Raw genomic sequence first — 13,535 nt, 5'->3', positions numbered from 1 at the left:
CTAATATTGGATGTACAAGCTTGCATGCTAATTTCTCTTTTTTTACATTCAGATTACCTTTGCAGTCATCTAATAATTAACACTGTTAAATGTTATAACAGATCAAAAAAAAAAAATGAATATCCAATTTTTTATACTGTACATTATATCATTATTCACTTGGCACTTAAAACAACAGATTTTAGTTTTTAGTGTAATAATATAGAATTTGTATATTCTATTAAAAGTAATTTTAGTACTTTTTAAGGTAAACATTTGAAAATTCAACAAAATGCATAACTTCACAAGACCTAATTTGATTCCCAGGAGCCCCACAGCTTTTTGTGAAATAAATGATTTATTGATAAAGGCATGTCTATACATAAAATAAATGTATTCCTACCCAACAGATTTGTCGAAAAAGTACTTCCTTTCCTGCTGTCGTTTCTCTAGGTCTGAAAATGATGACACAGGGCCATAGTCCTCTATGCCATCAAAGCTATTGTTCTGCTTGTTGTAGATGTCTGATGTGATCTGGAATACTGTTTCACTGGGGTAGCAGAGACCGAGAAGAGCCCAATCACCCCTGCAAAAGCAACAAAAAAACATCAGATTGCTTCTAGCATGAGAAACATGTCTGTTACTAATGCATGTTACTTACTAAATCTCAAGGTTATATAGTTTAGTGCATGGATGGGCAACTTTGGTCCTGAAGGGCCGCTGTTCTGCCAAGTTTAGCTCCAAACCAAACACACCTGAACAAGCTAATCAGTGTCTTCAGGATTACTAGAAAGCTACAGGCAGGGGAGTTAATCAAGCCAGCTAAACTCTGCAGGACAGTGACCCTCTAGGACCAGAGTTGCCCATCCCTTCTTTAGTGAATAATGTTTTGTTTTAGATACGGGGGGATCACATTCCTCCTTTTTTACTTACTGGTCAAAATTAATAAGTGACAGGACTGTTTCTCTGGGTGCAGGTCCATTCCAGTGCACTGTGTAGCTCTTGCCCATCATCAGTACAGGCTGGTATTGCTGGGTTGGTGCTGTCTGGGTTCTGATACCTCTGAGAACCATGGGCTTTTCAGGGTACTCATCTCTGCTGATGGACAGGCTCAGATTAGACGTGCCCTGTGTCTGTATGTACACCTATATAGAACATAAGTCACATTGTTTAGGAAGTAAAAAGAGTTAACAATATACAGTATACACTACCATTCTAAGGTTTGGGGTCAATAAGATTTGTTTTTTTAAAGAAATGAATGTTTATTCAGCAAGGATGCATTTAATTGATCAAAAGAGAGTTATTTTGTTGATCAAAAGAGTTATATTGTTACAAGAAATTTCTATTCATCAATGAATCCTGAAAAAAAATTATCACAGTTTCCACAAAAAAATATTAAGCTTCACAAATGTTTGTAATATTGATAAAAAGAAGAAATGTTACTTGAGCACCAAATCAGCATAGAATGATTTCTGAAGGACCATGTGACACTGAGGACAGGAGTAAATTGCTGCTGAAAATTCAGCTTTGCCAATATTACTGCTTTTACTGTATTTATGATCAAATAAATGCACTTTTTGGTGAGACCCAAAACTTTTGAACGGTCGTGTACTTGCATATTATGAACATGACATGAAATTGCAAAAGAAATATGAAAGATCTATTTCTTTACCTGAGAGTATTTGCCACTGCACACAACCCCATTCCACTGAGGAACATCCACACATTGAGGGTGGCGGATCAGGAAGTTGTCGGCCCTTGCCACATATGTATCTGCGTAATTGCTGATCGAGCCATCCAGGTCATGAAAGATTGAATTTTTATCGCCATCCAGATCATTCTGCTCAAACCACTCGCCCGGTCGACCAAAAAATGCTCTTAGAGTCACCTAGATGATTGAAAGGGGATCACTGGTCATGAATAATGTAAACGGAAAGATTCTAAAAACCTATAAAATCTCAGAAATTAAGTTTTGTTACTGAGAATCAATGTGGCACCATTCAAACACAACAAGTGAGGCAAAATATGACCACACTTAAAGACCTTTCCAAGGGCTCTTTTTAACATATGCTAAATACCAAGCTGCCAAAACAGGATATTATTTCATTACTCAGCACCAGAGCAGATGGTGACCAATCAGGAGAGAACAACCAGATGTGTTGTCTCTCCTTGAGGAATAGGCAATAAGTACAAGCTTTAGCAACACTTTATTACAGATTATTACAGATTAGGTGGATTATCTCGAAAAAAAAAAAAAAAAAAAATCTCTATGACCTTGAGAAATGCAATTAAGTCCAGGTCGCCCCAGGGGGCCAGTCCCTGTAATTAGTCTATGGTTGTCTGTGACCAAAAAAAAAAAAATTCATAAAAAGTCATAAAATCTAATTACAGGTGAAAATGCCAAAAAACTGTTTAGTTTTCATGACTCCAAAACTAACTAAAATAATATAAAAATGGCCATGAATTCATTTTTGAAACAATATATTTTGAAAGTTAACACACTAACTTTGGCAGTCCCAAAATATCATAAATAAAATAAATATGAATCAATAAACAAACAAAATATAAAACACTGAAAAATACAGTTATAGAGTGAAAACTAAACTAAACTGAAATTACAGACTGTTAATACAAGATACAGAAATAAAAAGGAGAAAATAAAATTTAAAACTAAACAAAAATGCAACAACAAAAATGTTACAAAAAGTTAAAAACAACGTGCACAATTTTTATTCTGTAGTATTAAAAAAATTTTCACAGAAGCAATTAAACTGAGGTGGTTAAACTGAAGTGGTTTAGCAATCACAGTATAGTAGTATAACAGTATCAGAGGGCGACTGAACAGATTCCAAGGCTAAATGTGTATCTGTATGTGTATGTGCACTCACACTAGGCTGGAAGGCGAGAGAGGAAAGGTTATTTCTGGGTGTCAGCTGCCAGATGTTTTTCAGGCTGAATCCCACAGCCATGGTGAAGCGCTCAGTCGTGGGACTGAAGGCCTGAAACGTGCTGTCCAAGATCCTCACTGGACCATCATTTATTTGAAAACCTCTGATCGGAAACGTCCTGAAAAGAAAGGAGCAAAAGACAAACAATATTCACATTAAGCAAATAATTTATTTTCTGAAAGTTTGTGTTAATAATACTATTCTCTATTTTCCCTTTATTTCTTCTCTCACATACTTGTTTCTTGGTAGAGTCCTCATCTTTCCATCTACACCACCAATTCCCCAGTATTTATTTTGCCCTCCATTGGTGCCACGATTTCTGCTCTCACCAACAAACAGAGACTGGGAGACCTCCTGACTGGAGCCCTCATCTTTAGGGTAGCTGCCATCACTGCAGTGAGGAGAAGGAAGGGAGTGAAACACTTTAGTTGTTTCATTAACTGCTTGCCTTAGGAGGCTGATGTAGAACACTAGTGCAGGCAAGTTCACATGCTTACACACATTTGCCAATCAGATTGTAACTGTTTCAGCAAAATAAAAAGATGTTCCTTTAAATTAATATGCCTGCAGCCAGAGACATAGACAGCAAGAACATGCCTGCACAAACTACGGCTGTCAATTCATTACTTTTTGTGAAAATAATAAAAAATGAATGCAAAAAAGATGAATGCAATTAATCATGTCTCTGGAACCATCCGTAAATTTTGTAAATCAGGGACTTCCTAACATTGGAGCAATTTAAGACAATGTACCACCTTCATTTTTTTGAGAAGGCTTTGCATTCTTTTCATTTGAGGATTTTTCTCAAGAATTATCAATATATGTGATTAACTTGCGATTAATGAGATCATAATTAGATGATGGCAGGTCTAATAAAAATTAAAATGACAAAGTACCTTGCAAATGACAGTCCAACACCATTGTCTGCAAATCTATCAGAAAAACAAAAATCAGAATATTGCTATATTGGATTTATGCAAAAAGCTTCTCAAAAGGTTAAGCTTAACGGGTCTAAAATTAAAAGGTTTTGTCCCCTACCCTGAGTTTCGTACGATGATGTCACCTCCACGAATCCAGGCCCCCAGATCATTGTTTTTAAAGGAGATGAGCGTGTCAATGAGTGCGGCCACCCGTGGCCTGCTTGGATCAGAGTTCTCATGAGGCCTGAACCTGAGAAAGCAATGTCAAACAATGAGAAATTTTACCTTCAGAAGAAAATGTTAGTGCTGCTTTCTCATACAAATGTCATATTACGTCTTTTTTAACTGTAATATGAAAAATATATAGTATTTCAATTTAAGTATGTACACATATTAGTATTTATTACACTGCTTTTGAAGTATGCTGATTTATACTTAAGTCTATTTTCTATATACAGTACAGTCCAAAAGTTTGAAACCACTAAGATTTTTAATGTTTTTAAAAGAAGTTTCGTCTGCTCACCAAGGCTACATTTATTTAATTAAAAATACAGTAAAAAACAGTAATATTGTGAAATATTATTACAATTTAAAATAACTGTTTTCTATTTGAATATATTTCACAAAGTAATTTATTCTTGTGATGGCAAAGCTGAATTTTCAGCATCATTACTCCAGTCTTCAGTGTCACATGATCCTTCAGAAATCATTCTAATATGCTGATCTGCTGCTCAAGAAACATTTAATGTGTACAATTGTACAAAATATTTGTGTACAATATTTTTTTTCAGGATTATTTGATGAATAGAAAGTTCACAAGAACAGTGTTTATTTGAAATCTAATCTTTTGTAACATTATAAATGTCTTTACTGCCACTTTTGATTGATTTAATGCATCCTTGCTGAATAAAAGTATTCATTTCTTTAATTTCTTTTCAAAAAAATAAAAATAAAAATTCTTACTGACCCCAAACTTTTGAACGGTAGTGTATAATGCTACAGAAGCTTTGTATTTCAGATAAATGCTGTTCTTTTGAACTTTCTATTCATTAAGGAATCCTGAAAAAAAACGGTACACAACTGTTTTCAACATTGAAAATAATCATATTGTTTCTTATTGAATATAATAATAATCATGATTTTAAAATAATCATGAAATTAAAAATAATCATGTTTATTGAGCAGCAAATCAGCATATTAGAATGATTTCTGAAGGATCATGTGACACTGAAGACTGGAGTAACGATGCTGAAAATTCAGCTTTGCATCACAGGAATAAATTACTTTGTCAAATATATTTATATAGGACACAGTTATTTTAAATTGTAATAATATTTCACAATATTACTGTTTTTACTGTATTTGTAATTAAATAAATGTAGCCTTGGTGAGCAGACGAAACTTCTTTTAAAAACATTAAAAATCTTAGTGGTTCCAAACTTTTGGACTGTACTGTATATTTATTATAGATAGTTCATTGTGAACTATTCATTTTTTTTTTTTTTACATCTTTATTTTTTACAATCAAAATGTCATAACTGAACCTTCTGAAAATATATATGTGTGTGTGTGTATATGTGTGTGTAAATGTTTTATAAATAAATAGATATGTAAATATATGTAAACACATAAATAAAATGTCCATACACATTATGGTAATTTTGGAGAATTTGTTTATTTTGAAATTATGTCACAATGCCTAAATTATGTTTTGCTGAAAAATCTGAACTAGGTTTTTGTAAGATTCACCCACAAATTTTAAAGAGTAACATGTTGACACGAAATACAGTCACAATATCTGAAATTAAAGAGGGAGTAACATACACCTACAGCATATACACAACTTGGCACACTGTATATTTATAAAGGGCCTTTCGCACCGGAGGAACCTTTTCATAGTTCCTAGAACTATTTGCTGAAGTACCCAGATTTTAGCGTGTTCGTGCCGCAGGAACTAGGAACGATTTTAGTTCTGGAAACTAAATTAGCTCCTACTTTAGAGGAGGGGAACTATCCTAGTGGCTAGTTCCTATAACTTGATGCTTAACACTTATAATAAGATGCTTGCTGGCACCTACATTTGAAATAATGAATTTGCGCGTGCAAAAGCGATATGTGAACTGCCCCTTAGTCAAACAATTCAGCCCAACATTAATCAGCTCTGACAAAGATGCCTGCTCTGCCCAAATGATACCATTTGATTAACTGCTCGTCGTCAAACATTTCAAAAACATTCTTGCTCCCCTGAAAGATTTGCACATGTCTGTCTCTTCAGTGCCATCACAAGCCCCTACTGGAAAACTCCTAACCACTTGAGAGACCTCTCGAGCCGTCTTAAATAACTGGGAGAGTAAGAGTGATTCTTAGCATTAAGAAATTTGATAACTTGCTTTTATGCCTAAGTTTGAAAGTAGGAGTAAATTTCATGAATTCTCAGCTTGATAAATACAGGCCCAGAGCTCTGTCCGGCTCTACCATATTCCCTAACTACTGCAGAAACTCTATCTGGGCAGATGTGTTTTCTTTATAAGCAGAATCAGTAGACCATGGACACAGAGAAACGTTTACCATATTCACTCACCTAGCGCTGTTGTCGAGACAGAGGTATTCACGTGGGTCTGCCGCAGTGGCGTTGGTGCTCTTGACTTTTCTATCAATAAAGAGGCCAGCCTGACACAGGATGAGAGAAGCAATCACTCTTCACTTTGAAACTGTATGTTCAATATAAGGTACCAAGTGAGTTATACAGTGGCAGTAAAAGAGAAGCCTGGATTTTCTCTGCACCTGGACAGCCTCGACACTGAACGCACAGCTCAAGCCAGCCAACATAAACAAGCAGATAACAGAGAACTATTGTATAGGGAAATGTATGAGTGAGCACCCTATCACACAAGCACATTGTGTGGGACTTTGAACAATGAGGCATTTCAGAGAAAATAACGAAGATGCCTTGAGTATGTGCAATAAAAACCTGAACTTGTAATTGATTTCATCAGTCTTTCCTGAAGCCACATTTAATACAATGTTGCAAATCCCAAATGATTTATAAACTGAACTGTTATGAGCCAGAGGGAGGAAACGCTAACTTCAACACAGGGAAATGGCCAATAAATGCAGATGGAGAAAAAGCATTAGCACTGATACTGTTTATCACCTAAAGATTGTTTACAAAAATGTGTTTATAAATCAAAGTCAAAGTATCCTGAGGCCTTTTTATTTTTTGAAGTTTTGGTGTTAGAGTCACAAGGCATTTGATTACCTTAAAGTTGGAATGAACACGGTTGTTAAAGAAGATGCCCAGAGGCGTGAGCTCAGCTTTTGTCTCTGGAATCAGTCCACGAGAGTCACCTGTAGAGGAGTTGTGGAAAATGTACCAAATTCCTGCATCCTGGGAGAAAAAATATCAGAAATAGAGAATGAGGGGGGAAATGTATATACCAGGCACTTAATAATAAATATGGTAAAACTCCTCAACACCCCTGAAGGTTAAACATCTTATTTGACTGATAATTTGCTTGAAAAAGTCCCTATTTTGTACAAGTGGAAGGGCTGTGAATAATATTTTAGTTTATCAGTCCTCTGATATCAATAACAGAAACCAGACTGAGTCTCTATTAACCTGGCCTGCTGAGAGCACAGCTTCATAAGAAGCATTTACTTAATAAAAAAGGGTGGAGGCTCATCCTTTGATATACAAAACCTCAAACAAACAAAGCAAAGCACAACAATACCACCAGACTGAACAGATTTATATTGGCAAAAACATCTTTAATAAAGGATTGGAATGAGGAGATGCTATCTGTGATTGCATAACCGCCTTGATGTTCTCATCATCAGTATCACACAGATGTGGGCATAATTTCAAAGAGCACAAGTTTAATCAAAGTAAGTCACAAAATAGTTGGTCTATTATACCATGAAAACATTGTAAACAGACATTTACTCACTGTTCATTACAGATCATAGTGAAAATTATTCTTTTGGTCATATCAAAGATTGTTCATACCTGTGATCCAGCTGCTGAGTTACTGATCAAATGATTATTAGGGTGTGCAATCCAAAATGTAGATACTGCCCTAGAATACACACATAAGACAGGATCTTTTTGATATTTGACCTTAAAATATACTGAAAATATGAAGAATGTATATATGTTCGTACATTTTACACATTATTCAATAGAGTTAGTGAATAAGGTTATGATGTTGAAATATAGCAACACAGTGATGCTAACAAAAACTAATATCAATATTTTTGTCAAATTGATTAAATAAAAACTAACAAAACTGAAACTAAAATAAACTGGGATAAAACAATTCTTATTTTTTAATCTAATATTTTTGATTAACTGAAACAAAATAAAAATAAAATTAATTTTAGTGTTAGTTTATTTAATACAATATTATTTAGTACACACCTGCCTACATTAGAAGTGAAAATGCACATTCTGCAATAACACGTTATTGCACTTATTGTATTACACGTTAACCAGTTGGCATATTATCTTTGGTAGCCCTAAAATACTAACACTAAAATGAAATAAACTAAAACTAGAAAAAAATCAGGGCAAAAAAAAAAAAAAAAACTAAAACTAACAAAGATCAAGTGAAACCTAACAAAAACTAAAAATACTAAGAAATAAAAACAAAACAAAAGTGCAGCTGTTTACTGAATTGCCCCCAACATTACCTCGCTGTTTGATCCAAGATCTACCAGTCTGAAACCTATTCAAACATCTATCTTCATCCTGAACTTCTATAGCTCTATACACAAACACATACATGCTCCCAAAACACTTTTTATCCTTTTGAAAACAGCACCTCCTTAGCTGTCCTCTGCCTGGGACTTTGGGTGTTTTATTGCCCGGATAAGAGAAAAAGACTATCGCTGAGTCTCAGGAAATGAGATCTCTGTCCTTTCTCCTGTTATTTGACCAAACAATAAAGCAGGTCATGTTGTCAAGGTCAGCTATCCAGAGCGGAACAAGCACTCTGTACATCAGGAGACTTTTAGATAAAATACTTACGCATGCACAATTTCAAGCCGACAGGCTTCAAGAAGTGTGAATATTGACCTAATTGTGCATTACAGGTCTATTCAGCAATATTAAAATGAATATATGTTTATAGTATCTTACTTGCACTCAGTTGCAGGAGATGGTATATATGCTTTGTGCACCCTATCTGTAATTTCTGTGCACATGCTATCATTGCGGTCAGTAGGTAGAATGGTCCCTGGCCTGGTCAACAAGCCTAGGTTATGGAAAAATACGTTCCTTTGTTCAATCCCATCCTCCAGGAAAAAACAATGTCCAAGCGTATCATAGCCAATCGTGTCCCTAACCTAAAATAAAAGGAAGACAACATGGTGAAACAAAATGTCTTTACTATATGTGCACACAAGCCCACTGTTTATCACTCTGTATCTTTCTCTCTCACCAGCAGGCCGTTAGTGGCGTGTATAGCAACGCATCGGGAGAAGGAGTGATGGATGGACAGGGAGTTCACATAGGTGGGGTCAATGTAGCCCCCACGCTGATCCACATCTCCACACCTATGAAAGTTCACAGGGTATCTGCCCTTCTCCTGCTGCTGACCCATGTGTTTCAGCTCCACATGAGACAGGTGTACCGATGAGAAGTTCCCCAAAATCTGAACATACACGAGGAGGAGATAAAAAAAAAACACAAGACCACAAAGTGTTGGTGAGTGGTTCTAATTTTATTTTAAAATAACAAATAATAAATAAAATAATTACTTTTTTTAATCATTATTACTTCATTATTATTTATACGTTTTTTTTTTTTTTAAATTAAAGTAAAATTATATTTATTAATTAATTATATTATTTAAATATAATATAACAGTAATAAAACAAAACAAAATAGAAATATAATATAATAAATTATAATCATTTTTAAAAAATTCTCTACTACCACAGCTCTAGACTTGCCAGAAACAGCAAAGACTGCTGCATGATATATGGTTAGTCATTTACATAAGGTAAACACTAACCCGTCATCTAGTCGACTAGTAAAAAATGAGTAGTCGTATAAGTGCTACTGTGTGTTGTTCATTCTTTTGCCAAACATAACACACAAATTTAAGATTATACTTTCAGTTCCTTCCATTTAAAAAAGAGTTATAATCAATTATCCGGCGCTAACCCAAACATACAACAGCCTATGATTTCTCCACATGGCAGCATTAGACAGCTTAGTGTTAAATAAACACACAACCGCTCACACACACACACACACACACACACACACACACACACACACACACAGAGAGACCCTCAAACAGACCTTGATGTGTCCCCCGAAGGTGTCGTAGCTAAAGTACTGGCACCAGTTTTTTCCGTAGCAGGAGTTTTCCATTTCTCCATGAATGAGGATATTCCTTGAGAGGAGAGCCACCTCCGCACGCATATCCACACCGTCCAGTATTTCTCCCACGTGGGTGAACTGAGGCTTTCCTGAGAAATTCCAACACATAAACACAGCCCATAAAACTCACCCTTTAAAAAGCACTGACTAGTGATAAAGTTTGAAAATATGATTATTTAGAGAGATTTATCTTAAATAATGAACTTGTAAAATGAAAAAGTAAAAAAAAAAAAAAACATTAATTTAAATAGATGAGTGCAGATAAAATTATCTAAAAATTTTTTTTTTTTAAATTAAATAAATAAATAAATAATGGATCCAGGAAGGAAAGAAACCTGTCCACACATTCAGACTGCCCTTTACGCACACCCGGAGTGCACACAGTATCCTTCCGGAAGGATAAGGGCTGGCAACAGCTTTGCCAACAGCACACAATGCACGAGGTGACATTTAAACTACAAGGCCAGACACTGGAGATATTTCCAATTCTCCAAAGACTTAACATATGTGCTGGGAATAATGGCAATATTGTAATACATACACAACACAACACAGAAACTACAGTATTTGGACACCTAAGAAACACTTAATAATGTATAAATGTTTTAGCATTATACAACAATAACAATTCAAGTGGCATTTACTTTAAAGATATGCATGATCATAAAGTTTGGGGTCTTTTTTTAAAGAAATCTTTTGTTTCTGTAAAGAAATCTTTTGTAACATTATAAATGAATAAAAGTCACTTTATAATCACTTTCATTAATTTATAATGTTACAAAAGATTTCTATTTAAAATAAATGCTATTCTTTTAAACTTTCTACTCAAAGACCCTCTGAAAAAAAATTTGGTTTCCACAAAAATATTAAGCAGCACAACACAGACAATAATAAGAAATGTTACTTGAGCACCAAATTAGCTTGATTTCTGTTCGAGCATGTGACAAAAAAGACTGAAGTAATGGCTGCTGAAAATTCAGTTTTACCATTACATGAATAAATTATATTTTAAAACATATATATTAAAAAAGACGACAGTTATTTTAAATTGTAATAATACACTATATTGACAAAGGTTTTGGGACGCCTGCCTTTATGTGCACATGAACTTTAATGACATCCCATTTTTAATCCGTAGTGTTTAATATGGAGTTGGCCCACCCTTTGCAGCTATAACAGCTTCAACTCTTCTGAGAAGGATTTCCACAAGGTTTAGGAGTGTGTTTATGGGAATTTTTGTCCATTCTTCTAGAAGCACATTTGTGAGGTCAGGCAGTGATGTTGGCGAGAAGGCCTGGCTCACAGTCTCCGCTCTAATTCATCCCAAAGGTGTTCTGCCGGGTTGAGGTCAGGACTCTGTGCAGGCCAATCAAGTTCCTCCTCACCAAACTCGCTCATCCATGTCTTTATGGACCTTGCTTTGTTCACTGGTGTGCAGTCATGTTGGAACAGGAAGGGGCCATCACCAAACTGTTTCCACAAAGTTGGGAGCATGAAATTGTCCAAAATGTCTTGGTATGCTGAAGCATTTAGAGTTCCTTTCACTGGAACTAAGGGGCCAAGCCCAACCCCTGAAACACAAAAGACACCATAATCCCCCCTCCACCAAACTTTACACTTGGCACCTGGCAACCGCCAAACCCAGACTCGTCCATTGGATTTCCAGACAGAGAAGCGTGATTCGTCACTCCAGAGAACACGTCTCCACTGCTCTAGAGTCCAGTGGTGGCGTGCTTTACACCACTGCATCCGACGCTTTGCACTTGGTGATGTAAGGCTTGGATGCAGCTGCTCGGCCATGGAAACCCATTCCATGAAGCTCTCTACACACTGTTCTTGAGCTACTCTTAAGGCCACATGAAGTTTGGAGGTCTGTAGCTATTGGCTCTGCAGAAAGTTGGCGACTTCTGCACACCGTGCACCTCAGCATGTGCTGACCCCACTCTGTGATTTTACGTGGCTTATCACTTCATGGCTGAGTTGCTGTTGTTCCCAATTGCTTATACTTTGTTATGATACCACAAACAATTGACTGTGGAATATTTAGTAGTGAGGAAATTTCACAAATGGAATTAGGTTGCCACCTGTGCACCATCACAGCACCACGCTTGAATTCACTGAGCTCCTGAGAGCGACCCATTAAGCAGTCTGCATGCCTAGGTGCTTGATTTTACACACCTGTGGCCATGGAAGTGATTGGAACACCTGAATTCAATGATTTGGAGGGATGTCCCAATGCTTTTGGCAATATAGTGCATTTCACAATATTACTAATTGTACTGTAATTTTAATGAAATAAATGCAGCCTTGCTGAGCATAAGAGACTTATTTCTATCTAACGAAATGACATTTGTGTGACCTAAGTGTCCACATTCCTATACTCACTAGGCCAGCTGGGACATTAGCATTGGTAAGCAATTAGTGAAAAAGTTTCTGCGTTTTAAACAGGGTGGAGTACATGATGGTGGAATTATCTATATAGCCACTGTTGGCCTCTGGTCAGAAATGACAGTTTGTTTATGAGATTCTGGTAAACAGTCCTCACCCTTTTTCTGTCATGAACTCAATGACACTATTATCATTTAACCTCGGCTGTATACAAATTCACAGGAAGATTCAGATCAGAAACACTGTAATTTGTCACCACAAGAAACCGGAGGAAATACATGCTGTTTAGCACAAACACAGCACCACCTCACCTTGAATTTGAACCTGTTTCCTGTTACAGTGGGGGCAAGGGAGCAGGGTGAATTCCTCTGCCTGATGCATGGAATAATCTGTGCTGGCCACCACAATCCGATCACCTGGTTTCCAGCTGCTAACATCATCTTGCAAGTTCAAAACTACTTTATCCACTGCGTCCACTTGGAAGCCTGTTGTAGGGTAACCTTTGTGGTAGAACAAAACCAATGCAAGTTTTAAAAGGGTTTTCTTTTAATACATTATTGGTCGATGTTGTATTTTGTGCTGTGCAAAACGTACCATTACTCCACTCACTGTAAGCAGTAACAGTGAAACCCACACCATCCACAGTGACGAAGTCTCGGCGAGCCAGCGCCTTGCCACCTGTGTCATGGTTCTCATGTTCTCGTACATCTTCTGTGCAAGAACCATTCCCTCCACCAATTACTGAGACCAAGGCCCATGCCTGCCTAAAAGAGAGATAAGAGATAAATAATTACAAAAAAAAAAAAAAAGAGAGAGAGCGAGAGAGATTGAGGAATAGTGCATTTATAGCATCTAAACTGGCTAAAACCAATCAGTTGTTCAACAACAATAAAATATAAATTACAAATTAGA

At 36.2% G+C, this 13,535-nt stretch overlaps 1 protein-coding gene across 1 annotated transcript in view; it reads right to left on the bottom strand.

Moving 5' to 3' along the window:
- The window catches only part of cemip2 (cell migration inducing hyaluronidase 2), a 34,274-nt gene that overhangs the window by 6,017 nt on the left and 14,722 nt on the right, over positions 1-13,535 (bottom strand). The window contains exons 5-19 of the mRNA XM_048187565.1: positions 13,218-13,387; positions 12,935-13,123; positions 10,155-10,324; positions 9,286-9,498; positions 8,985-9,190; positions 7,854-7,923; positions 7,107-7,235; positions 6,429-6,517; positions 3,966-4,097; positions 3,824-3,859; positions 3,163-3,318; positions 2,868-3,045; positions 1,652-1,867; positions 913-1,124; positions 383-565 (exon numbers count right to left, since the gene is read on the bottom strand). Coding sequence (XP_048043522.1) covers positions 383-565; positions 913-1,124; positions 1,652-1,867; positions 2,868-3,045; positions 3,163-3,318; positions 3,824-3,859; positions 3,966-4,097; positions 6,429-6,517; positions 7,107-7,235; positions 7,854-7,923; positions 8,985-9,190; positions 9,286-9,498; positions 10,155-10,324; positions 12,935-13,123; positions 13,218-13,387 — 2,349 coding nt within the window. The remainder of the gene's footprint in view (positions 1-382; positions 566-912; positions 1,125-1,651; positions 1,868-2,867; positions 3,046-3,162; positions 3,319-3,823; positions 3,860-3,965; positions 4,098-6,428; positions 6,518-7,106; positions 7,236-7,853; positions 7,924-8,984; positions 9,191-9,285; positions 9,499-10,154; positions 10,325-12,934; positions 13,124-13,217; positions 13,388-13,535) is intronic.

The sequence above is a fragment of the Megalobrama amblycephala genome, linkage group LG4 (assembly GCF_018812025.1).
Source record: "Megalobrama amblycephala isolate DHTTF-2021 linkage group LG4, ASM1881202v1, whole genome shotgun sequence".
Classification (NCBI taxonomy): Eukaryota; Metazoa; Chordata; class Actinopteri; order Cypriniformes; family Xenocyprididae; genus Megalobrama; species Megalobrama amblycephala.
This window is presented reverse-complemented; position numbering and strand designations above follow the sequence as displayed.